Source organism: Mytilus trossulus, chromosome 7, assembly GCF_036588685.1.
Source record: "Mytilus trossulus isolate FHL-02 chromosome 7, PNRI_Mtr1.1.1.hap1, whole genome shotgun sequence".
In the NCBI taxonomy this organism is placed as follows: Eukaryota; Metazoa; Mollusca; class Bivalvia; order Mytilida; family Mytilidae; genus Mytilus; species Mytilus trossulus.
The window spans coordinates 65,505,084-65,532,971 of NC_086379.1; the positions used below are offsets into that span (position 1 = coordinate 65,505,084).

At 31.2% G+C, this 27,888-nt stretch overlaps 1 protein-coding gene across 6 annotated transcripts in view; it reads left to right on the forward strand.

Annotated features, from left to right (window-relative positions):
• Positions 1-27,153, forward strand: part of LOC134725588 (CCR4-NOT transcription complex subunit 6-like) — an 83,030-nt gene extending 55,877 nt beyond the window's left edge. For all 6 annotated transcript variants that reach the window (XM_063589535.1, XM_063589536.1, XM_063589537.1 and 3 more), the window contains 7 exons: positions 1,106-1,174; positions 5,295-5,452; positions 13,081-13,235; positions 15,322-15,473; positions 19,405-19,629; positions 22,531-22,705; positions 23,554-27,153. In XM_063589535.1, the coding sequence (XP_063445605.1) occupies positions 1,106-1,174; positions 5,295-5,452; positions 13,081-13,235; positions 15,322-15,473; positions 19,405-19,629; positions 22,531-22,705; positions 23,554-23,779 (1,160 nt within the window). In that variant the 3' untranslated portion in view covers positions 23,780-27,153. The remainder of the gene's footprint in view (positions 1-1,105; positions 1,175-5,294; positions 5,453-13,080; positions 13,236-15,321; positions 15,474-19,404; positions 19,630-22,530; positions 22,706-23,553) is intronic.
• The last annotated feature ends 735 nt before the right edge of the window (positions 27,154-27,888 follow it).

Consider the following 27,888-nt stretch of genomic DNA (forward strand, 5'->3'; position numbering starts at 1 on the left):
TAAAAATCAATGCTTTATTTTACTGGTATGATTTGATTTGGACAAAGCATCTATAAAAATACGGGAACTGTCTATGGAATTGATAGGCTAATACCAGCATGTCTTTAAATGGTTGTAATCTCTATGTATATTTTTTATTGGGTTTTTTGCTTGTCAGATGCAACTTTGTTGACCCCAAAAGAGAAAGGAAAAAACCTTGTTATCCCTGTTACAACAGGCTGTTACTGAGTACAATACTTATATATTAAGGTTGAGTAAACTATTTAGAGATATGCAGTTGTCTGAATCAACTTTGAAAAGAAATGATGTGTAATGTAAAAGCCCATTGTCACTATCAAAGTTTTCTTGGTCAAAGTTTTTGATGGATTTTTTACAGTGAAAACTGCCAGAAAACTTTGAGGACTTGAATGGAAGAGAATCACAGCCTATTTTTCCTAAAACTTGGCAGAGTTTATCACATTTTGCAGTTTTTTCTGTGACCAAGTTTATGGGAGAGAAAAAAATATTTTGACAACTGACTGAAGTCTTGGATCAAGTATGCCTTGTCAAAGAAAACTTAAATAGTGACAACCAAGCTGGTTTAATAGTGCTTTTAGTTTTGCTTAAATTTACAAAATCCAAAGCAAAGGAATGGCTCCTTTTTTCTGTCAGATCTTCAAGTCACTGAGTGTAGCCGAAAGATTAAATTCTTAAATGGTTTTCCAAATTTTAAATTATAAAAATCAGAAATATGAGGTTTAAGTGAGTCTTGTGTATTTCCACTCTCCCTCCTTTATCCAGTCTTCTATTGGCTAATCAAAAGTAAATACATCACTTATAAATAATCATTCATTCATTAAAAATTATAATTTAATTCGTTGTCACATGGTTTCTTAGTGCAAATAGATCAAATGTCAGAATGACAATGTCACTCACCTAGTTTTTAGAGGGTAAAAAAGACTTCTAATAACTTTTTTAATATGCTTTCAAGTTTATACTTCAGAATCCACCTCATTGTTGCTTCTTCTAATGATTTTAAGGTTCTTAAGAAAAAATGATAAAATATTAAATATAATTCAGTAAAATAAAATTATAAACCAATTTATTTTCTGTTTTTCTATTGTAGTCAATAGCACAGCCCCACCAGAAAGGCAATGGATGTTCCTGTCACCTCCCGACAAGACCAAAGCAACAGGTGAGTCTACAGAGTTATGTCTCTTTCTGAAAGCAGGGCTTGTTTAATTTGATAGAAGTAATTTCCCTTCCCTGAAAGTAGAATTGGTTCAATGCAACAACAAGCAATGGCATGAAGTAGACATTTCGCTTCTGTGATATTGAAATTCCAAAAATTAGATTCAGAATGTGATTTGGAAAAGATCTGTCGTTCTGTATTTTAAAAATATGATGATGTTGTATGATCGCTAATGAGACAACTCTTCACCAGAGACCAGATGACATAGAAGATCCATTATTCCTCTGCAGTTACAGTTTTCATAACTCTAAATGTGATAAGAAAAAAACATGCCATTATTTCTATTCAGACATTAGGCGAGATTAGTTCCGTGTACTTTTATGATCTTCGTTACATTTTAACATTTGCATGTTTTAATCTGGCTAATTGTTGAGGGAAGAGATAGTTATTACATTTTTTTTTTATCCTGTTCAGCAGCTATTTGAAAAGTTTTCCTTATTTACCATAATAGCAAAATAAAGGATGCATGACTATCTTCTTCAGATCTCAAAACTTTGATTTGTAAACATTGAATTTACTCACTCATAGGCTAAGGCTCAAATTTACATTTTTTTACTTATTAATACATAAATTACTAGCAGACTTAAATTTTAAGGATAGATATTATCAGATGTTGATAAAAAAAATATATATATTTAGTCATTGTTGCTTTACTTAGAAAGTTCTGCCTCATGGTTTAACTAATTTGATCAACAATTTTCTTAAAGTGGCTTTTATTTAATGACTCTTTATAGTACAAGTACTGTATACAATGTCTGATGACGCCTTACTTTTTTCTTCAAGTTTACTTACAAAGTTAAATGTGCAGATATAAATATAGTCATGATTGCTTTTTAATTGCCAAAAAATATATCTAGAAATAGAAACTTAAAAGTGGGTGGGTGAACTAGCGTGAAGTGGAGTCCTTAAATGATCCTGTGATAAAATAGAATATTGAGGTGTGCTTCAAGGTGTTGCCTCTTTGCATTCAATTGTTTTTGCAAACATTACAAATCTCTCTTAGTCGATGAACATTCATTACACCCCTGTACCAAAATGAAGGGGTACACTGGTTTGCCTCCGTCCATTTGACACTTCTCTATTGCTTTTAATTTCAAAGCTTCTTGATATTTGGTACTAAAATGTTCTATCATATTGGTCATTTATACTAACATTCTCGATCAGTGTCATATCTGAATCCTGTTTGCAACATACATACAGAATACACTTTACATTGATGCACATATATAGATGAGAAATTTTGATCCTATTTTTCTTTATAGCAATATTAATTCAGGCTTTTTATACATGTATATATATCTTGTCCACAGTTAAAACAATTTTGTTGTTATGATATTTTTCTCATGTTTTTCCTCAATGAAAGTCTGTCAAGTACTTTGAAGTAGTGGTAAACAAAAAGAATTAGTTTTATTACTTGTAAACAATTGTTTTTATTGTAAAATATAGAATACATGTAATTAGGCCATAAAATACATTGTTACTATACACTGGTGGAAATATAGAGATTTCTGTGAAGAAATTATATACACATGTGGTGTAAATGGGGGAGTAGTACATGTATGTAGGAGTAGTGATTAAATGCATGTAACATCTTTTGTAACAATAATAGGGTGTTAATATCTTATCAATTTTCTTTTAATGTGGTTGTGTAGGGGTACCTTATGTGTCCTTGAAGACTTACTATATGATAATCAAGTGTTGAATGTTATTAATGTGGTTGGCTATGTTAAGTGACATCCCCTTATAAAATCTACATGTTATTATTAATGCATTTTATTCCTTCTTTTGTGTTCATGTTTAAATAGTAATATGAAAGATGGTCAAAAACAAGTCTTTAGGACTAGTATTTTCAATTAAGTCTATAGAGCCAAAGACTGTTTACTCAGTGAGAATTAGGTTGACAAATCTGTCTTTGAACTTTTTGCCTTGTGATCATTGCGTCTTTCTAGCACAAAGCAAGGTATATTCTTATAATCATGAACAGTCTGCTCTCCTGGGTATATATGACCTTTTTTTACAATGGACGTTTAACAACCATAAAATAATAATGTGAGATTGTTTGTTTGTTTGGAAGCTTAATGGGCCAGATTTAATATTTTTGACCTACTATAGATGTACCATAAACATTTTTTTAACCTAAATTAATCATATGACTGGAATGCAATCTAAAATGCCTTCACATGACCATAAATTAGAATTAGTTACATAACTGTAAATTGATACAATTGTATGAATTTAATATAATTATATGTCATAACGGTACTTGTTATTACATGAATAATTTCTTCATTTATCATTGAACGTAATATATCATAAAACAACGCTTAAAAAACAAAAACATTACTATTACAAAATTACAAAATATTATGCGTTTTTCTCACGTTTCGACTATAAAGACATTAATTTAAAATGTTTGATTATATTTTAACTGTGAATTACATTGTCATGGACATTTTGAGGAAATAAAAAGGTCACAATAAAACAGTGACTTGATGTGTTAAACATTAGGCTTTCAAATGTACAAGGTAAAAAACATACATATCCTCTTTCCCACAAAACTCTGTACTCTTATAACAGTTACTAGCAAGTGTTTAATCACATATGTTAATAGTAAAAACTAGTAAAATTGAAATTAAAAAATTTAAAAAACTACAATGTCTTAAGACAAATGTTTCCGCAGTCAAACATGGTCTACGATAATACCCCACAGCATTATTGATTGCATGGATTACACTTTTTTTTAATTCAGCGAATTTAATAAAAAAGATAACCATAGGCTAGATAGGGGCTAGATTACCATAGGCTATATAGGGGCTAGATTACCAGAGGCAATATAGGGACTAGATTACCATAGGCTATATAGGGGCTACAGGGAAGAAAAGAAATATATTACCAGGATAGAACTAATGGATTAATTATTTCATAGAACTGGGAAAAAGGATAGTTAACATGTGATAATTTTTTCCTGCTTTTTTCCTGGAAATCCTTGTTACATGCATTATCCAACATTATGTATAAATTGTTGTTTAAAGGAAAACAAGAGAGGGACACGTGTTAAGTGAAAATTAGCACAAGACCTTGAATTTATTTGTTGTTGATTTTCAGGTGTTTTATTTCTTAGAAATTGACGTCCGAGAATATTTTTTTCTTTCCCACAACCACATCCTTGTAAAACATGATGTGACAAAGTTGTCCTGTAGGTAAATCCAAAAACAAAAACATGGAACATACAAGATGATAATTTGTATCTGTCATTAACAAATGTATTGATATGGGATTTTTTGTAACATTTATTAGAATTCAGCTAATTTAGGTCAATTGTACAAATTTTAACATTTTACTGTACTTTCCCTCTTATAGTTGTATGTAATTAATGAAATATCAGTCAATGTTTGTAATGGCTCTTAGCCATAGTCAAAATGATGACCATCAGAAATGCATACTGAATTTGCTTTGTATTATTAGTTTTCAATCCATGTTTCTGATCGAGAATAAAACTGCTATTCAGAATTTTTTTTAAATGTTTTGATATGTGGAATATGAAGAATTTTGTGCATGCAACACATATAAACATATAAATAATTGGCACTCACACCACATCTTCCTATATTTATATAAAATAAAGTTCATCAGACAAACAGTTTACAAAGTCAAAAATATAAAATGTTGAAAAGCAAAACAACAAAATGGATGTAACATAACAGCCAAAACATCATTTTTGCTAGCCAAGGGTTACGATCCACTCCCCTCCTCTCCACCCTTAGCAGAGTGAATCCTTACCCTTGGCTAGTGAAGATGCCAAAACATTAAGTCACCTTAAATTGATAACCAAACAAATTATAAACTTTTTCTTTTAAACAGGTAGCCATCAAATCAACTTTTAGTTATGTAATTATAAGTTCTTACATTATATTTTCCAGCTATGTTCACTGTGATGTGCTATTATGTCTTTTAGTTATGTAATGATAAGTTCTTACATTATATTTTCCAGCTATGTTCACTGTGATGTGCTATTATGTCTTTTAGTTATGTAATGATAAGTTCTTACATTATATTTTTTCAGCTACGTTCACTGTGATGTGCTATAATGTCTTGTGTGATAAGTATTGTACCAGACAACTGTACGGGTATTGTCCATCATGGGCCCTCAACTGGGATTTCCGTAAGAAAGGCATCATGGATGAGATCAAACACTATGGGGCTGACATCATATGTCTACAGGTAAATAAAGACAAAAAAACATACACAAACAACCTGAGAGTTATAATACACTATGACGGTTCAGACAATCTCAAAATAGTTGCTTGTAAATTCAGGAAAAAAAATCGTTGCATTTATGATTGTGATTTCTCAATCAGAAACAAAAATAGGACTTTAATTTTTGCGATTTCAGGAAATTCTAAACAAAAATAATGCTGTGAAAGTTTTAAAATGCAAAATTTTATAGGAGATTTAGAACATAGTTTGTAAAATGTTACAAATTCTAATATTTTTTTTGCATCGAATGCTTCAAACGACTGTAGTTTGCAAGGCTTGTTTAAATTCTCTATCAATTGTTTTTTTGGGGTATGGACTTTGTCATTTGTACATGAGATGAAGTTTGTGACTACAAATTCCGCCACAAATTATGAAAATTTAACTTGTTAGACAATACAAATTATCATTGAGGGTAAACATATAGTAATAGATAAAATTCAAATTTGTTTTCGCCATCAGCTAAAAAGAGAGAGAAAAACTGGTCCAAAGAAATTTATGTTCTTGTAACTACTTATCAAATAACATAAATCCGAAATAAAAATTAGGCACATAATGACATATGTAAAGTAGAATAAAATGAAATCACATTAACTGTGATTATAATACACAGGATTAATAAGGATTATACGGATCTTCACATCTTGTGGTAATCCCTTTAGGACTGATGTACTAAGTGGTATTAAAGATTAAATATGGATAAACAAAAGTGCAAAGTTGAAGGTGGTAAACATTATTATATTTACAAATAAGACCTGTCAATAAGTTGATACAACAAGAAATATATATTGCACTGTTTATAGTGTATGTATAGTTGATATTGTCCTAATGGGGAAATTACATTCTTAGGCCTGTAGCTTGCACTTGTTTACATGTACTACTTTCGGGGAGAAAAGTCATTTTTTTCATGGTCTTTAATTTTTATAGTTTGTGTAAATATTATTTATATGTTTTTTGTGGGTGGTTTTAGATTTTTGTATATTTTGAATAAGTGGAAAATTCACATTTTGTTACTCCCATACCGACCAGACCCTGACTCAAAAAAGAGGTTTATTTGGCTGTAAACTTGTTTATCAAACTTAGGTGAGGTTCAGAGTAACTAAAAATCATATAGAACTGGTATTTGGTTTGTGCAAAATATTAAGAGAAGTAACAAGTTTTCAGCAAAAATGTTATTAAATTTTTATGCTTAAATGAGGGTTTCAGTTTTATTTGTTGAGAAGAGGACAGATAAATTGACACTTCACAGAAGTTTTAATCACCCTTATAACCTACATTATAGAACTTACATGGGTGGAGGCCAAGTAAAATGAGACTGCAAGTTATTTAAGAATAATTCTGCAAAGCTGCACATTCTTTATTGTCTGTGGTAACTTAACATTTATTCTTGTATGACTACTCAGGTTTTGGGTAGAGGCCAATTAAAATGAAAAATTGATATTTTTTATAGTAAAACTGAACCTCCATATACTACTCTGGTTCAATTTTGTGTTGAGGTTCAGATCAAAGCATTAACAAATAATAGATTGATCACATCTGGAGATTGACAATAAGGCCAAAAAAAATACTGTATTTTTTTCTCGTCTGAAGAAGATAGGTGTAAAAAAAAAAAATTGTTTTAACAAAGACTTATAAGTGAAATATTCTGGACTTGAACTTAGCTTAAAACTAAGGATATCTGAATTTTTAACAGTGCTTAACAAGAAATGTCTGTAAAATGTATTGGGATAAGGCTTGAAAATTTAAGGAAGGCTGGGAGGCAGAAAACAAAAACTCTTATTTTTATTGGCCTTTTGGGATACCTGTCACCTTAAATTATGTTTTATATCTGAATGAGACTTGAAAAAATGAAAGATGAGATTTAAGTTACTACAAATCATAGTACAATGTACTAGACACGTGATTGATAATAACAAAAGGCACATACAAAAATAACTATATAGGTCTCTTTAACTGACATTTTACACATGAATGACTTACCATTGTCTAAATGAATTTTAACTTGCTATATATTCTTTGTTTGATATGATATTGGATGTAAATGAAAGTCAATACAAAAACTATATCATTGTTACCTAGATATCATGAATAAAATAAAGATATGGGGTATGTGTCAATTAGACAGCAACCCAATAACATAAATAGCCAAAGTAGGTGTCAACTTGCAGTCTACAACCATAAACAGGTGTCTATATTTCAACCTCTAAAATCATCAACATTCTAATCAAATTGTGAAAACATTTAACAAAGATACGCCTACAAAATTGGTATTACCCAAAACAAAGTCCATAATTAGACCTTTTATTATAAAGATCAATAAGAAAAATAACCCAATTATATATAGAATTTCAGATATCTTTCAAAAGATATGTTATTGTAACCTACAAGATTTAAGTTTTCGTTTTCATATTTAAATCTTTGATATTAGATTTTTAAATTTGATATCTGTTACAAGTAGTGATGGTCCAACTAAGATTTCACATTACATGGTAATGGGATTCAATAATTTTCACGGAAATTATATACTATGTAGATGTTTCCATAACAACTTCAGAATCTTAAGGAAAAAATGATATGATAAAAACAACACTACTAATCATTATTGATTTGTGCTCGTTATATGATCCCTGTAATTTTCTCTAATCAGATTTCTATAAAGTTTTCTTCAAGAAAGATAAATAAGGTAGAATTGATTTTTTATTAAAAGAAAAAAAATATAAAAAAATTGGGAAACCCAGGTGCATTTGCATTACAATTGTATATAAATCCTTATTAAATTGCTAAGAAGATTTCGAACCTGTGGTTTTATACATGACTTCATGGGAGCAAAAAGCCTCGACTTTTAGTCAGCACATGTTGAAACATTGTTTTCAAGCATGGATATGTTTGTTTCGACAAATTGACAGAAGTGATCAAAAATAATCAGGCTTTATTTTATAAGTGATTTTACTTATCCATGATTTAGACTTGTTTGATTGTAAACAATGACTTTGATTTTCGTGAGATATAATTTTAGTGAAATGTTAAATTGTTCAAATTATTTCTTTATTTCTTTTAAAAAAATCATTTCTCGTTATAATATATATATATATATTTTTTAAAAAGAAATAATGAATTCGATGTTTTTTAATTTTTCTTGTCAACTTTCATCTTAAAATAAATGTGAATAGTGTTAAAATTAATGTTTATAATATCTCTATATTTAAAATCTGCACTTTTTGCACCAGTTTTATTGTGAAGGCTTATAAAGACTCTTTATATACATGTATTTCATATTTAATATCTTTTATGAATGATTTGCTGGAAATGATTTCTTTACCACTAAAGATTTTTACTGGCCTGGGTTGTAGAACTTGTGGTAAAGACTGCTTTAGAAAGTCATTTCATTATGCAGTCCTTTAATATGGAAGATGAAATTTTCTGTCGACTTTATCAGGCTTACAAATATTTTACATAATATTATTCTGCAATAAATAATAAACGTATTATAGTGAAATTGTACATTATAAGGTCTCCTTATTTATGAAAATTTGCTGCCATTATATTACACGTTTTTTAGGGGGTTTTAATTTTTCTCGGTTACTTGACTGACCTTCAAAAGTTATTGAAATGTAAAATCGAGTTTTTTATTTGAGTGTTTGTATGTATGTATTCACTTTGAAGTATTTTGGAAAAGCCTGTAAACGATCTGACTTCCTGGATAAATAGTTATTAATATTAAGTAGGACTTAAAACATCCTGATCTTGTTTATTATCAAGTCAATTGGAGTTGGATAATCTAAATCAGGAAGAAATAGAGAGAACAAAGAAACAAAGGGAAAAAACAACCTGTTACGATATTTATGATCAACAGTTGTTCAGCCACTTTAAATCTTTTAACTGAATTCCTTTGTTTTGATAGTTGACATGAATTTATACAACATGTTTCCATTGTTTAATGGAAAGATTTTTTTTTTTTTTAAAAGAACAACAAAATAAATTGATATAGATGTATTCTTTATGCTATCTGCTCTATGGTGGGTTGTTTTCTCTTTGACATATTTCTAATTTACATTCAATTTTTTTTTAAAGACGGGGGACGGAAAATTAAAACTTGTAACTTAGATATGCTTAAAAAGACATATTAAAGATATGTGAAATGAAATTAAGATACAAGTAAAATGCTATTTTTGTAGACCAACCTCAAAAAAGTGTCACATTGATTGAGTAAAAGACAGCATGATTATTTTGTCATTTAGAAAATTAGAAAATCAGGAAATGAACGACAGATTATACCAAAAAAAAGAAGATATTTGCATGCCGAAAATCATGTCTAATTTATAATAAATTAAACTTGAAAGATACAGGAAACCACAAAAAAATGAGCAGAATATTTATTTAACTTTGAAGATAATTACATAATATTAAATAAGATTATGTTTATTTTGGTAGCTATAAATCTTATGCTAAAGATTTGGTAATTTTTCAATGTCAGAGCAACCCAACAACAAATGTTGACTTAAAAAAAGACAGAAAGGCTTCCTAGATATACATTATTTGGTCTTAGACAATATAAATATTAAAAAAAAATGGAGATACCAAGTTGTCAATCTAATACCACCATTGCAACATAACAAAAACAAAAATATGAACATCAGCCCACAAAACACTACACCTTGTATTGCTAGTGACTGAGGGTGTTAAGTCAGGCCCTAAACAAGGAAAGTAGGTAAAATGGAAAAGACTGCAAAAATATGTCAGATGTGTACCTTTGTTAGCTGTTATATATTTATTAAAGAATTCAGAGAATGTTAAACTGATACATATCATTCTATTTTGTGACTGATAGGCCAGACTTTTGACCTAGTGCAGAAAAAATTTCAGCTATACACAAATCATGTTTATTCTCAAAACAATCCATAATTGAAGTTTGTTATCACTTTTAACTGAGACAAGTCTGTAAGAAACATATTGTAACCTGGTTTGGTTATGGGGTTCGTTGACCTAGTGGTCACTAACTTTATAAGAAATTAAATGGCATAAAATACTCCATATGTAGGCTTTAATGATATGATCAGTTCTTTGTCAATAATGGCAAAAATGATATAACAAATTATCCAACAAATATTGATTAACCATACAAAATGACATTAGAATATGAAAAATCATGTTGATTTATATTATAAATTTAATAGACCATTAATTAATTCTTTAAAGACAAAGGAATATTGATGAGAAAGCTTTTGCCAGATGACATCTTCATTAACCCACTTTATTTTAAATTTATATCTTTTTATATTTAATGATTAATTAAACATAGCTGTCACAAAGGATATGAAATAAGAATTGTGTTCAAATGTCTGCACAAAAAACCTTGAATAATGATAACATATATAGATAAGTACAGACACAATGAATAATACTATGTTAATAGAAGTATTATTTAAAAGTTGGCTTTTATGACTGGTGACCTAGTAGATTATTCCTTAGTAATGAATATATTATAACATGTTCTCTAAAAAAGTGGTGACCTGAGGTAATTTACTGTAAAAGGCAAATTAATACTAACTTCTCAGGGATAAGGTGTACCATTTCTGGTTTATTGTCCTCAGATATGGTGTGCTGTTTTTGAAGTTTGGGTCTATTTTAGTATTTGCTGTTACTCGAACAGTCAAAAGATTAGAATTATTTAGAAAAATGACGAACATACTATTTTAATATTAAATATTATGAATAAATTGCAATATTATGAATGAAGTGAGAAATATCCACAAAATAGAGATTTATAGGCTTCATAATGACTGAGATTTGGATATTGCTAATTTTAAACCCCAGTTGTTTAACTTCAAAGTAAACAAGTCTTTGGCAAGTTTTTTTTTTGATGAAATTTTGTAATATTGAGAGTATATCAACCAATATCTATTCTTACAAGATGTTTAACCTATTTCTATTACGATTAAAATTATCTGGCCATAGCCAATTTTTTTTTATGGCAATGGTTAAAATTATCACAACTTATTTCTTTTATGGTCAAACTTATCTGGCCACAAATAAAAGAGACTATGTAATTAAAGAATTACTCAAAACCTTTTTCTTTGTTATAAGTCATACATATACATAAACCTCATACTATTTTCTGCTATTTTAAGATATCATATATAATGTTTTTCTTGTAAAACATGGAATGGCAAGCTGTTACTGTATACCAGTTGTAGTATGTCACATATGTTCAATCATTGTAGATTCAATCTTACTGAAAATCAAAATATCACGAAAAAATTGTAAAAATTAGATTTTTATAGTAAAAACGTACACAACTGTTTCATTAAAGGAAAATTATACAACTATAACAAAAGTCTTCAACAAAGTCAATTTTATCCATTGTAGTATTCTTATGAAAAGGTCATGACAAGTCTATATTATAAACAAATTAAAGACTTTTTACAAACATTCAACAATTTCAAGACCCAAATGTACTTTTTGCGTAGAGTTTGGATTAATGTTCATATCAATATTTTATTTTTTCATTGTGGGAATAAATGACTTTATTAGGACCTTAATATCAAACATGTACATTTTTAATGCAGTGTTATTTTTGACTTAATTAGAAATATGATTACATGTGGCATGGCATGACTTTTCCTACTCCATTCTCATGACAAAGAATCACACATTGTATTAGATGTATATTTAACTTTCTGCTGTAATAGATCATTAACGTATTTTGTTGTTAACGTACATGCAATATCGTGAGACAAATGGTCGTTAACGTACATGTCACTTCCATGTATATGCACGCTATAAGAGAATTAGTTGTTTTCCCATAACCTTCAGATAGAATACACACACACAGGTATTAAAATAAAGATACATGTATATGGGGTGTTAGGGTGGGAAATTCACTCATCTCTTAAACTTGCCTTACAATCAAGGCAGAAAAGGAGCAAAAGCCTTATAGATATCCCACTTCTTCCAGTTTTAATTAAGTGAAGTTTTTTTTATTGAATAAACAGTCAAAATTGTCTAAATTGGATTATATAACAAAAAATTAAAAAGTCCAGAACATGAGCAGATTGATGAAAAAAAAACACTATAGGAGATAAATAAATAGCTTATTATAGAATAAATATGTCAGTAGCACATGTCAACCAATTTCATTTATACTGATTTGACACGTAAGACCTGTTCTGCATTTGGGCAGATGTGATTTTTTTTTATTTTGGACACAATGTTACATGTACATGTATATGTCTAAAGCAGATGTTTTAGAAAGGTCAGATAAAAGTTAATTCCATAAATTGTCGTGAGTTTAGCTTTACTAATGTAGAACAATAGATGTAAATGTTAAAAAAAAAAGTTACATTTTTTACCTGGTTCATTTGGTAAGATTCAGTGTCTCTTCAATCCTTCTAGCTTTAAATCACCCTGAGTCTAGAAAATCTGTGTTTTTTTTATGATAATGAAATGTACGGGCATTATCAGATTATGTCATCTGTCTGGGTTAGCTATAACATTCATATTTCAAAGTTTTATAAGGTTTAGTGTTATGAATGTCTGTTTCTGTATAAATTGCTGTATAAAGTCAAAGTCTTGCAATATTATGCTTTCTTTTCCAGGAAGTAGAGACAGATCAGTTCTACAACTTCTTCCTTCCAGATCTCAAAGCCATTGGATATGATGGAATATTCTCAGCAAAGTCTAGAGCCAGAACCATGACAGAATCAGAGAGAAAACATGTTGATGGATGTGCCATATTCTACAGAACTAACAAGTAGGTTTTAGTACCCCTGATTTATGTCTGATGTAGACATGAACATATAACAGAAATCCAGTGGAGATTATGGATTTTTAGAAAAAATACTTTTAGACAGGATCCAGTGGTCTTTTCATAGAAGTTATTATGGTTAAAGTTGATTCAGTTTAATACTAAAATGTACAAGACTTATGAGTGTATCTGCTCTTTAGAATTTTTGTTGAAAGAGTCAGATCTGTATCACCCGGCCTTCATTAACATCAGTTGTCTTTTGTTTCTGATAGTAAAATTGATAAATTGTCACAAATTTAAAAGGACAATCTTAAGTCTATCAAAAATGAGAAACTATTCATTATAAAACTGAGAAAAAGGTGTGTCCTTTGTTATTGTAAAACATTGCTGTATGCTCATATTTGTAAATTGACCAAGATATGAAGATGTTCTTTTCTGGTCTCTTAGCTTTAGTCTATATATGTCTCATTGACTTCTTTCCACATGTCCCTTTTATATTCTTACCAATTTTTGACTGAGACACCAAAAACAGGTACTGCCCTTTTCCGGCATTGACTCCCTATAACATATGAGACATCAAAAGAGAATATACATTGAATAGACATCAACCCAGCAAAAAAGGGAAAGTATTGATAAGTATAGATTATCGGGTTTTCTACACATTGATATCGTAAAATATTAGCCGCGAGCCACAATGTGAACCTTTTTGGCGAGTGAGCGTAGCGAACGAGCTAAAAAGTTTCACATTGTGTCGAGCGGCTGATATTTTACGATATCTATACGTAGAAAACACGATTATCTGTTTATCGTTCTATTAATTGTCGTTTTCTCTCTCCCTAGGACAGTTTTACGCTTGACGAAAGCAAGCTTGATAACTTCTCCTCTCGCATTGTGACGTCGCTGATAACTTCTCCTCTCACATTGTGACGTCGCTGATAATGCCTGGTCTCGTTTTGAAGTCTTGATACGTGAATTACTGAGCGACAGAGCAGGGTGATATAGGCGTAGGGAAGGACGATAAAGGTCAACATCATATAAGAATAAGCTTTAGGATAACAGACATCCATCAAAATCACAACTTTACCTGTAACTTATTATAAATGCCATGCCATCAGTGTTTGTATGGTATTTAATTGAAATCAAAAACTGCAAAAGTAATTACAATTTTCATTACTGATTTTGACAAGACAAATAGGGTTTTTACATCTTTTAATTTAAACCTGTTACATACTATCAGTCAAGTGTGTCTGGTATTGTTTTTATAGAATAGGAGAAATTGGAAAACTGCATTTTCTCTGTAATTACCATTATACAAATGGATATTACAATTATAGAAAAGAATTGGATCTAGTAATACATGTACCCGTCAAATATTTCACGTAATTGAAATATAATCCAAATTAAATTGTAGCCAAATATTTTTTAAGGAATTGTCAGAAACCTATTATGAATTGGTATGTTTGTCTATCTGATTCTAAATGAGATTATGCAAGTTAATGAGCTTTTGAAATGAGATTGAAGAAAAGCAAGATAACTTGGCATGTGAATTTCATAAGCATGGCAAATTGTATTTCCTAACATAGCACTTCTTATTTTAATCCATTACATGCTGAATTCATTAATTAAATGATAAGACTAACTTATATGAAATGAAATATTGTTAGTCAGGAACACAATTTGTTTCAAAAGTAACTTGTTATTTATGTTAATGTTAAAACAGGATTTGACGAAGTTTAAAAAGGCGTTAACATATTTAGGTATGAAATGTCATACTTAACATTAATCTTATCACCAAAATCATCTGAAGATGTACTAGTTCCTTGTTCATTAAAATTTATACTATTACATGGATTTCCTTGATTTTTTGTGAATCCTTGTGAATAATGATATGATTCAAGCCAAAATTGATGGGTTTCTGTATTATTTCTATTTCCAACAACTGAAAGTTGTACCATAGCTGTAATGATATATAAGCAGATCTGAAATTTACATGAATTTGTTGGATTTGACAGATTGTTTTTTACTCTTACAAAGTCTTTTAATAAAATATTATATAGGCATCAAAATTAATCGCTCTGACATTTCTTTGCAGATTTACACTGGTCAAAGAACATTTGATAGAATTTAACAAGTTAGCAATGGCAAACGCTGAAGGTTCGGATGACATGTTGAATCGTGTAATGACAAAGGATAACATTGGCCTGGCAGCACTGTTAGAAACCAAGGAAGGAGCTTATGAGAATGGTAATTTTAAACCTCATATTACAGCAGCTAATATCCTCAAGTTCTGCTCAGTGTGACAGTTTGCATCTCTGATTAAAAACCCACATAGTCTATAACACTGGGGCGTTAAAAGTAGGGTTTACTTATTGACATTTTGACGTGTTGTAACACTCACCAGTTTGATATTAATCAAATGTGATTCCATGCTGTCAATGTATCAATCCATATTAAATTCTTCTGGAGAAGAAGATTAACCAAAGATTTTCAACCATTTTTTACGCAGCTTTAATGTAAAAACAATGACTTCATCTGTCATGATCACCCTATTTTCCTAATTTCACAATAGTAAAATTGGGTTAAGCCAGAAAATTGAACATTATAATTGAAATTGACCAACTAAAAACTGAGATCAAACCACATCTTGATCATAAAAAATAATCAACTGTTTTGGAAAGTGTAAATAAGCTAAATAATTTCTCTACTGTTTTAGAAAGTGTAAATTAGCTAAAACTTAGAGAAAAGTAATAAAAGGTAAATGTTCATCCCCTATATATTAAGCAATATGATAATGTTACAATAACAGCTTTAAACTATGGTACAAAATAGTCAGACAGAACACAAGTACCTGTCAGCCTCTCTTACCCTTGTGTGACATTAAAACCCTTGTGTGACATTAAAACAACTATTTTCTTTGGATGTTACGCTAGCCTGTATGATATTTGAGAAGATGTCATCATCTTGATATTATTTCTTAAAATACAAATGAAAGTATAGGATTATGCCATAAACTATATATGTCGTGTCACGATTCTAAAATAATAACTATCTATTGAGACTGTAATACCATATTCAGTCATACATCGTGCTTTGTTAAAATGACATTAGAAATTAATTCATATTTAGGACAGGAACTGGTTAAGAAGACTTGTATCATTTTATAACTACTATATCAATATCATGTTTATTTTTTAAGAAATAATTCATGGAAGCCATAGATTTGTTGAATTGCCTGGGCCGTGATTTTCAAATTTTATTGGGATTGTTACTGAGGGATAAAATTAACTTTTGTTTGTTATTGGAAATGATTAGAATGAAAATTGACAGACTATGTTGTACCAGTTGGTGTCTCCGATGGTCTTTTTAATAAATAACTCTTTAAACACTGATAAGGTATTCATTTCCCAGAATGCGACTATTAAAATGACAAAAATCTAAATATAATCTTTTCTTTGATAACAATTTTACATTTCCTTAAAGGGATTCCAACTATGTTTCCTGTTGTATTGACACTTTTGTCAAAGATAGATAAACAACCGTTGTTATGATAGTTTACCCTTGTGTAATACAAAACACATATCTCTATTGAATTACCTTATAATTATAAACTTTAAATATTTATACAAGTCCATTAAAAGGCATAAGGCGAAACCAAATATATCATTTAAAAATAATAACATTGAGAAGGCAAATTATCTGTTTTACTCAAGAGAATACGGGAAAAACCAATGGATGTGAAACTAGGTCATGTGGCACACAATTTCTATGATCATTAAGCATTTTCAATGATTAAATATTGATGAAACGAGAATCAACATATTCATGGGCTCACCACGAGGTATATTGATTGACAAAACTAATGTATCGGCTGTTTGTCTTCAGCTGTTTGTTATGAAGAAAATAAATATTGATGAGATCCCCATCATGGTTTAAATATCTGAAGAAGTTATTGTGAAGGAACATTGTCATTGTAAAAGAATATTGTCATTGAGAATTAATTATAGCAATGGGATGAGCACTAATGACTATTTCATATTTATGCCACTACTAATGTTCTTAAAAGTTCTCATTGCTATACAGCCTTTGTCTAATTCAATGAAGTATTACAACGTATCTCCAACAACATTATAAATCAGTCCATACGCTTCATAAACCATCTATGTATAAAACTCTTTAATGTTTGTTTCTCTCAGATCAATTAGGTTTTGATCTATTGTATAAATAAAGGCTAATAACTTCGTTTTGTTATAAAATGAGCTTGTTTGAGTAAATTACTAGTCTGTATACAATACATTGAATGGAATGGATTTTCATAGTTGACTAAATATTAAACTTCTTTCTGCATTAAAACATTTACTGAGTATTCAACATCATCAACATGAAAATGATGTTTGAAGTAGGCTGGCTTCATCATTTTAGCAGGTTGCATTGCATTGAAGCCAATATTAACCTATTACATAGTTGATCAGTGGCGTATCCAGAATTTTTATAAGGGGGGATCAGAGATTCCTTATTTAATCAACCATCGGGAACCAGAGCCCCCTAGATCAGCAAATGTTGACTAATTTAGTTGATTGTTTAACAGTAAAACTATTTCTCAGTGTGAAAACAGATACAAAGTTTTTAATTAAAGATTGAAGAAATTAACAGAGATCCAGTAAACTTTTCCAGATATACAAAGGAATTGATCAGATTATATGAAGCTGGTGATACCAGTGAAAGAGGACCATGTCTGTTTCATGAACTTTATTTTTATTATTAGGAACACCTTATAGTAGGAAAATGTATGTCACACTGAGGCAGCCTCTGTCAACAGGGGTATTGTATGTCACACTGAGGCAGCCTCTGTCAACAGGGGTATTGTATGTCACACTGAGGCAGCCTCTGTCAACAGGGGTATTGTATGTCACACCGGGGCAGCCTCTGTCAACAGGGGCATTGTATGTCACACCGAGGCAGCCTCTGTCAACAGGGGTATTGTATGTCACACCGAGGCAGCCTCTGTCAACAGGGGTATTGTATGTCACACCGAGGCAGCCTCTGTCAACAGGGGTATTGTATGTCACACCGAGGCAGCCTCTGTCAACAGGGGTATTGTATGTCACACCGAGGCAGCCTCTGTCAACAGGGGTATTGTATGTCACACCGAGGCAGCCTCTGTCAACAGGGGTATTGTATGTCACACCGAGGCAGCCTCTGTCAACAGGGGTATTGTATGTCACACCGAGGCAGCCTCTGTCAACAGGGGTATTGTATGTCACACCGAGGCAGCCTCTGTCAACAGGGGTATTGTATGTCACACCGAGGCAGCCTCTGTCAACAGGGGTATTGTATGTCACACTGAGGCAGCCTCTGTCAACAGGGGTATTGTATGTCACACCGAGGCAGCCTCTGTCAACAGGGGTATTGTATATCACACTGAGGCAGCCTCTGTCAACAGGGGTATTGTATGTCACACTGAGGCAGCCTCTGTCAACAGGGGTATTGTATGTCACACCTCTGTCAACAGGGGTATTGTATTATTGTATGTCACACTGAGGCAGCCTCTGTCAACAGGGGTATTGTATGTCACACTGAGGCAGCCTCTGTCAACAGGGGTATTGTATGTCACACCGAGGCAGCCTCTGTCAACAGGGGTATTGTATGTCACACTGAGGCAGCCTCTGTCAACAGGGGTATTGTATGTCACACTGAGGCAGCCTCTGTCAACAGGGGTATTGTATGTCACACTGAGGCAGCCTCTGTCAACAGGGGTATTGTATGTCACACTGAGGCAGCCTCTGTCAACAGGGGTATTGTATGTCACACTGAGGCAGCCTCTGTCAACAGGGATATTGTATGTCACACTGAGGCAGCCTCTGTCAACAGGGGTATTGTATGTCACACCGAGGCAGCCTCTGTCAACAGGGGTATTGTATGTCACACCGAGGCAGCCTCTGTCAACAGGGGTATTGTATGTCACACCGAGGCAGCCTCTGTCAACAGGGGAATTGTATGTCACACCGAGGCAGCCTCTGTCAACAGGGGAATTGTATATCACACTGAGGCAGCCTCTGTCAACAGGGGTAATAAGACACTACAACTGCTTCATTAAAAACTGGAATCACTTCAGTAAATTTCTTATAGTTTGTTTTAAAATTTATCTGCCATATTAACCTAACTGTTTTCATTACAGTACACCCTCAAGAGAACCAGATACGTCAGCCAGTAATGGTATCTACTGCTCATATTCACTGGGATCCAGAATTCTCAGATGTCAAACTCATACAGACAATGATGTTAGTCAATGAACTGAAGAAGATCACAGAAGAAACAATCCAAAGCTACAAACTGGGAACTACAGATGTCAATACTATACCACTCATTATGTGTGGTGATCTCAACTCTCTCCCTGACTCAGGTATATATTCAAGTCACAATACTATACCACTCATTATGTGTGGTGATCTCAATTCTCTCCCTGACACAGGTATATATTCAAGACACAATACTATACCACTCATTATGTGTGGTGATCTCAACTCTCTCCCTGACTCAGGTATATATTCAAGACACAATACTATACCACTCATTATGTGTTGTGATCTCAACTCTCTCCCTGACTCAGGTATATATTCAAGACACAATACTATACCACTCATTATGTGTGGTGATCTCAACTCTCTCCCTGACGCAGGTATATATTCAAGACACAATACTATACCACTCATTATGTGTGGTGATCTCAACTCTCTCCCTGACTCAGGTATATAATCAAGACACAATACTATACCACTCATTATGTGTGGTGATCTCAATTCTCTCCCTGACGCAGGTATATATTCAAGACACAATACTATACCACTCATTATGTGTGGTGATCTCAACTCCCTCCCTGACTCAGGTATATATTCAAGACACAATACTATACCACTCATTATGTGTGGTGATCTCAACTCTCTCCCTGACTCAGGTATATATTCAAGACACAATACTATACCACTCATTATGTGTGGTGATCTCAACTCTCTCCCTGACTCAGGTATATATTCAAGACACAATACTATACCACTCATTATGTGTGGTGATCTCAGCTCTCTCCCTGACTCAGGTATATAGTCAAGACACAATACTATACCACTCATTATGTGTGGTGATCTCAACTCTCTCCCTGACTCAGGTATATATTCAAGACACAATACTATACCACTCATTATGTGTGGTGATCTCAACTCCCTCCCTGACTCAGGTATATATTCAAGACACAATACTATACCACTCATTATGTGTGGTGATCTCAGCTCTCTCCCTGACTCAGGTATATAGTCAAGACACAATACTATACCACTCATTATGTGTGGTGATCTCAACTCTCTCCCTGACTCAGGTATATATTCAAGACACAATACTATAGCACTCATTATGTGTGGTGATCTCAACTCTCTCCCTGACTCAGGTATATATACAAGACACAATACTATACCACTCATTATGTGTGGTGATCTCAACTCTCTCCCTGACTCAGGTATATAGTCAAGACACAATACTATACCACTCATTATGTGTGGTGATCTCAACTCTCTCCCTGACTCAGGTATATATTCAAGACACAATACTATAGCACTCATTATGTGTGGTGATCTCAACTCTCTCCCTGACTCAGGTATAAATACAAGACACAATACTATACCACTCATTATGTGTGGTGATCTCAACTCTCTCCCCGACTCAGGTATATATTCAAGACACAGTACTATACCACTCATTATGTGTGGTGATCTCAACTTTCTCCCTGACTCAGGTAAATAATCAAGACACAATACTATACCACTCATTATGTGTGGTGATCTCAACTCTCTCCCTGACTCAGGTATATATTCAAGACACAATGCTATACCACTCATTATGTGTGGTGATCTCAACTCTCTCCCTGACTCAGGTATATATTCAAGACACAATACTATACCACTCATTATGTGTGGTGATCTCAATTCTCTCCCTGACGCAGGTATATATTCAAGACACAATACTATACCACTCATTATGTGTGGTGATCTCAACTCTCTCCCTGACTCAGGTATATATTCAAGACACAATACTATACCACTCATTATGTGTGGTGATCTCAACTCTCTCCCTGACTCAGGTATATATTCAACACACAATACTATACCACTCATTATGTGTGGTGATCTCAACTCCCTCCCTGACTCAGGTATATATTCAAGACACAATACTATACCACTCATTATGTGTGGTGATCTCAACTCTCTCCCTGACTCAGGTAAATATTCAAGACAAGGATTACGTTTAAGTAGAAAGTTTTATACCTTTCAAAGTGAAAGTGAGAGTAAGCACATTGTGAAAATGTGCAAAGTTAAAGTTTGACGATATCAAATTGCTTTCACCATTATGTTATCAAATCCTTTGATGCTAAAAAATGTTTGCTTTTGGATAATTTCGTTATTATTATCATGACTAAGTATCTGACATAGATTGTATGGGTAGTGTTCAAAATGGTTAAATTTGCTTAAACATATAGGGTTCTGAATCGTGTCAAGTTTTAGTTAAAACAGATTTTATTGGGTTTTATACAAAGCAGGTTTGTAGGTCATTTGTATATAATTTCTTAGCCATTGTCATTTACCACAAATATTTAAACTTGTCCTTCAAATTGTATGCATTATAAAACCACGAGTACTTGTAACAGATTTTTTATAGGTTATCGACACTACAAATACATGTACATGCACTTAAATAGTATTGATATTAACCTTTACATAATGATACATTGAACTCGGTAACAAAACTGTCACATTTTTATCTGAGTTTTAAATAGTCTATACAAAATATATTATGGCATTGAACTATTTTATAAGACGGGACATACAATGGTTAACATTAGTCCATCTTTCATTCCCTCTACATTTCCTTTGTATGATGACTCAAATTGTTATAACTAATTCACATGCAATAGATAGAAGAAAGACTTTTACAATTTGAAATATGGTCATTCCAGAGTTATGGGAATTGATTCGTTGAGAATTTTACATTTTCTCAAATAAAGTACAAATCTGAACTTTGTTATGATACTTATTCCTTAAATTTAAATAGAGGTCCTAAAAAAAATCCCAATGTTACTTGCTTCACATTTCTATAATGAACTTATATATATTTGTAAATATGAATGCTTTTAATGCAGAATATGTTACTAATATTCAGTACATTGACCAAATGATGAAAATCTTTGTTTAAAACATAAGGGGATTTGAGTGTTTTATTATCAATTTCATTAAAATTATACATTCATTGTATTTTACAGGGGTAGTGGAATATCTAGTTTCTGGAAAAGTGGCAAACAATCATATTGATTTTAAAGAAATCAGCTATGAGGAAATTCTGCACAGAATATGTGTGAAAAATGAAAAAGATATTCTTTCTCATGATTTCCGCCTTAACAAAGCTTACGACGATATCATGCCTTTTACAAACTACACGTAAGTATTTTTATTTTCAACTGTAAACATAAAAAAAACATACCGAAACCTATGAACAGATTGATTGAACCCTTTATTTGCTCTATATTGAGTTCAGAAGACCACATATATAGACAAATGTTGAAATCTATATAATATAGTCAACTTTATAAATATTCATATTTTTTTTTAAATCAAATTTGATAATTGTTTTCCATGTGATATAAAGGAGACTGAAAAATAAGTTTGTGGCATTGAATGTCAACAATTCACAATCAAATATTTGATAAAATATAAGAGATATTGTAGATTGAAAGCAAAACACTATAAATCATTAAGTTTATTCGTCAAATGCCTTTATTGATACAAAAACAAACACAAACCACTTCCTTATTTATATTATTGTGAAATTATTGACACGTCAAATAACTCTGACATTTATTTTTTATAAGAATGATTGTTGATAAAACACATAAATATTGCTGTTTGTTTTAAGTTTATAGGATTCCATTGTTTTGATGTTTTTCCTCCTCTCTCTGATTATTTCTCCAATGTATAATTGGAATCTTTTGTATATATATCAGGCATGGTTATAGATAGGTGAAAAATTAATTAAATATTTATTAAAAAATTGTTATGAAACGTTTAGAAATATTATTATTGCTAGTAAATTTTGTAATTAGAACTGAACTTATGTCGGATAGGAGTCTATAAACTGAAAAAAAGTAGAATAAGTTTAATAATTATTTATTATTATTGTGAAACATTAAAACACTTTAATGGGTTTGTTTTCTGTAGATATATTACTGATATTGGTATATTAAATATGATGATGTTCGTTTATTTAATATAATTAATTTGTTTTGCAGGTACGACTTCAAGGGTGTCATTGACTATATTTTCTATTCACGGGAACACTTCAATCTGCTTGGAATGCTTGGTCCACTAGACGAGGGATGGTTCCGTCAGAACAAAGTTGTAGGGTGTCCACATCCACATATTCCATCGGATCATTTCTCATTGCTTGTGGATATTGAAATGTCGTTACCGTTTCCCAGTGGAAGGAGTGCGAATGGTCCAGCTAGCCATAGATAGTGCCTATAGATAACAACTCTAACAGTATCATTAGCCAAATTTGATTCATAACAGTCACGTTTTTCACATTTTTGTATCATACTGAATCAATTGTACAGAAATTTTTAAGAATCTATTTATGTAATTTATTTGGTCTCAATTTTTTTTATAAATTTCATCACATATTTGTGAAATTATTATAACAAATGTGATATCTTGATCAAGTTGATCAGAAATTTTAAGTCTACGAGCCAATAAAGCCTTCAGGGTATTCACATTACAGTACTATATGAGATCATGTTAAGATAGATGGAGAAAAGGTATTTTTATAACAACTTTTCCCGTACAATTTAGATCAAGGTGAATTTGATAACAAATCAAGTACATGAGATGACATTTCTTACAACTTCAAAAGGAAAATTGCAGCTTTGTAAAATTGAAATTCAGTTTGAACACTGCCACTACAGGATTTTGTTATGTAATAATGAATTTTACTATGTAAATTGATGTAATTAATTTTGTATTAACATAATGCTTACTTTCTCAAATGATTGATCTTGATATTTTTGGAAGCATTAGGGGTTATGGGAAATTTTTCCTAACTTTGTTTCCTTGGGGTTATATTTTAATGAGAGAGAGAGAGCATTTTTCCCATTATGGAATATTTTTTTGCTTTAAATCTTAAAAATTAGAGTTAATTTTGTTACATAAACTTATTTGCCTTAATTAGATGTATTATAGATTCTGTTTGTTGGATAATTCTAACACTAATATTATTTGCATATATTTCCTTGTTATCCTGTTATATTTCAACATTGAAAGAAATCGTGTAATTTACATAATTCATTGACAGGAATTTTTAAACTAGAACAACTTAAAATACGATAAATATTGAATAATGTAAAACATTTAGATAGGGCCATTGATAAAACGAGCATGAATGATTTTTTTTCTACGAAATAATGATATAAGGCATGAGGACCACCAGATAAAATAAAATTACCAAAAAACTTTTAAATTTATTATTCTGGGTGGCAGGTCCGCATTTGTTGTATTTGACCATCTAAAGATTGTACATAGAGGTTTCTTCATTTAATCATATACCGTTATCACATTATGGGCAGCTATCCCTCGTCACAAGGATTTCATGTTAATCTGTTTTCATTCTTGTGCTATCTCACGACTTTTGGCAAAAGTTAATTTTAATAATTTTCTGTTACCAAATCAAACCTTTTGGGAAATATCAATGTCTGTTTTAAATCTGAGTTATATTTACTGATTAATACATGCATAAGAAACTGGTTAAATTTATGTGATTTGAAATGTGTTTTATGGTTAACATATGTGAATAATTACAATAATTAAATATGCATGTATTGATATGAAATATGTTTAGTTATGACTATGTCTTTAATTTGTCAATTAAAAAAGCATATTAGTTTGAGCAATAGTTTTGTACAAAAACTGAATACTGTGGATTCATTATAATTCGTTGGATACCAATTTTCGTGGGTTTCATGGTTACAGGCGAACCATGAATTCAAAAATGTTCAACGAATTGCAGATTTTTTAAAAGCTTTGAATGCAGAGATTGGCAATAACCATGAAATCAATTATCCACAAATATACAAGTTTTCCTCAATCCACGAAAAATAAATGAATCCACAGTTGGAGATATATTAACTTATCCACCTGATAAGGATTTGTTTGTAATATCTATATATCAACATATTTAGGGTGTTCCTATATATTTAAAATTTGAAGTAAAAAAAAGTGAACTTAAATTATGTTGGTTTGAAGTGATTAAAATTTGGTTGTCAAGTAATTTCAGTATAACCATGTGTTTGTATTGGTGTAAATATTTTTGAAAAGGCTTAATTCTGTTTACCACAAAGTCCTTTTTTTTTTGCACTAGCAAAGTATGTCCAAAATACAGCAAAACAGGAAAGTGATTCTCCTATACAGTTGAAAGATATATTTTGTCAAAGTGAAGTCATGTATAAGCCTCACTTTCAGATGCTTGGCATTTTGGACCCATGAAAAAAACCTTGCTGTTAATTTTAACAAAAAGTTAATATTTTAAAGTCTCTTTATTTGACCAAATTTAGAAAAAAAACACAATATTGATAAAATTGGTATAAATCATTTAAAATGGTAACATTAATTAAATGTGTATATATTGACCTGTTTGAGTAAATATTCAATCTGCTTTTGAGAATTAAGCCTTTTTAAAAAGGTTGGCCAATAGCTTGTATTATATAGTGTGTATATTATTGTTGCTTCGCTTGATTGGTAAATTTTTTCAGTTTTATTATGTACGGGGCCAACTTATGATAAAATATAAGTTTTTTGAAAGTAAAAAATTGATAATTAGCACCAAGTTTATATGGAGAGTCTTCATTAAATCATGCTCTATGGATATGTGAGGTATGTTTTAACAACAAAGTATCATATGAAAAACATCATAAAAGATAATTTTATGAGAAAATCTATCATGAATCAAAGCTCATAAATAATGAACCAAAGCAGGGAATTATTGTACATTGTTGTATGTTTTGTGTTAAACACATATTTATTATGATCTGAGTTGTGCATGCTTTTTATGTTTGGTGTGTGGAAGTGCTTTTAATTTTGCAGTATTACCCATTTGATTCCATTTTACATCACCAAGTGACCTCATATACCTGTTTTATTAAGAGATTAAAAAAAAAAACAGTATATTAAAAGTGTTTTTATACAACTTGTGTCTTTTCAAATATCAGAAGAAAAAAAGATTTGAAAAAAACAATTCAATGAAAATTTTATATCTACCACATATCAGGAATACAAAAATAAATCAAATTCAAAAATTTTCGAGTACAGATTATGAGGTCACTACTACCACACAACAAAAACTATATATTTGTACTTTTCACAATCTTACTAAATGGCATTGAACTCTTGGTCAGTATTTATGCTTAATTTCATTCAGACAATATTTTATTGCTACTCACATTTTGTTACTGAAGAATATTGTTATTCAATCAATGGATACCTTGGCTTTTTTTATAAGAACATATGATATTTCATTTAAAAAAATCTGCAAAGTAAATAATTATTGTTTTCAATATTTTGACTAAAATTATCTTTTCCATGCTAAATCGAAGTTACAGATAGATCATAAGTTGTCTTGCCTTATTTCTTTTATAAAGAATTTAAATGACGAACCAGAATTTGTGTAGCAATAACACTTCCGAAGGTTGATGATAGTACGTCACCACTTTATATGTTGTCATTATTACATTCCTAAAGGAAACACATTTGGTAATACTCCTGTTGCATTTAGGATTAAATATGTCTTTTGTATATTGTGTTAAAATCTCAAGGAAATAAAATCTTTGTAATAAATATTTTAATATGTGTCTATTTTTTCCATGATTCTACAGTATAAAAGGGTCCTGGTTGCCATGTTGTCAGGCAAAACCTGGATCCCTATCAAATATTGTATTGTTTTCAAGTGCCAGTCCAAATTTCCAACCTTGCTAGACCAATTATATTAAGTGTTGAATGTTTCTCTTTGTGAATATGAATGGAACAATTGACACTAGACAATAAACAAGGAAATAAAAACAAACAGTACAGCACAAAACTAAACATTGCATGTACTATTTGATTAATTTCCTGTTTTAGCCTTGTGAAAATATAGAATGGAATAGGGCCTGCTTTACTGCTTTTACAATGATGCCATTCTTTACCCCTCCAGATAAAGATCTTTTTGGGTATAGATAAGCTCTTTATACACAATGCAATTGTCAATGTTGAAAGTTGGGATGCTGGCTTCTATTGCCATACAAAGAAAAATATTCCAAATATTGTGAACTCAAAAAAGTTTACAATATAAAATATTTCAATTGATTTAGTTTGAGGTGGTTGTTATTATTCCAGTCACAAAATTAGTAGAATGTAAGACACTGAGATGACTAACAGGCAGTGTAAACTTTGTATGAAGCTTTATATTTCAAAACTACAAGTGACCTAAATGCCATACCTTGTATGCACATGCACTTTGCTGCAGAGTTTCTGTCTGCCTCATTTTCATTGATCTTGACCTGTAATGGTTTACTTTTACAAACTGTGACTTGGATGGAGAG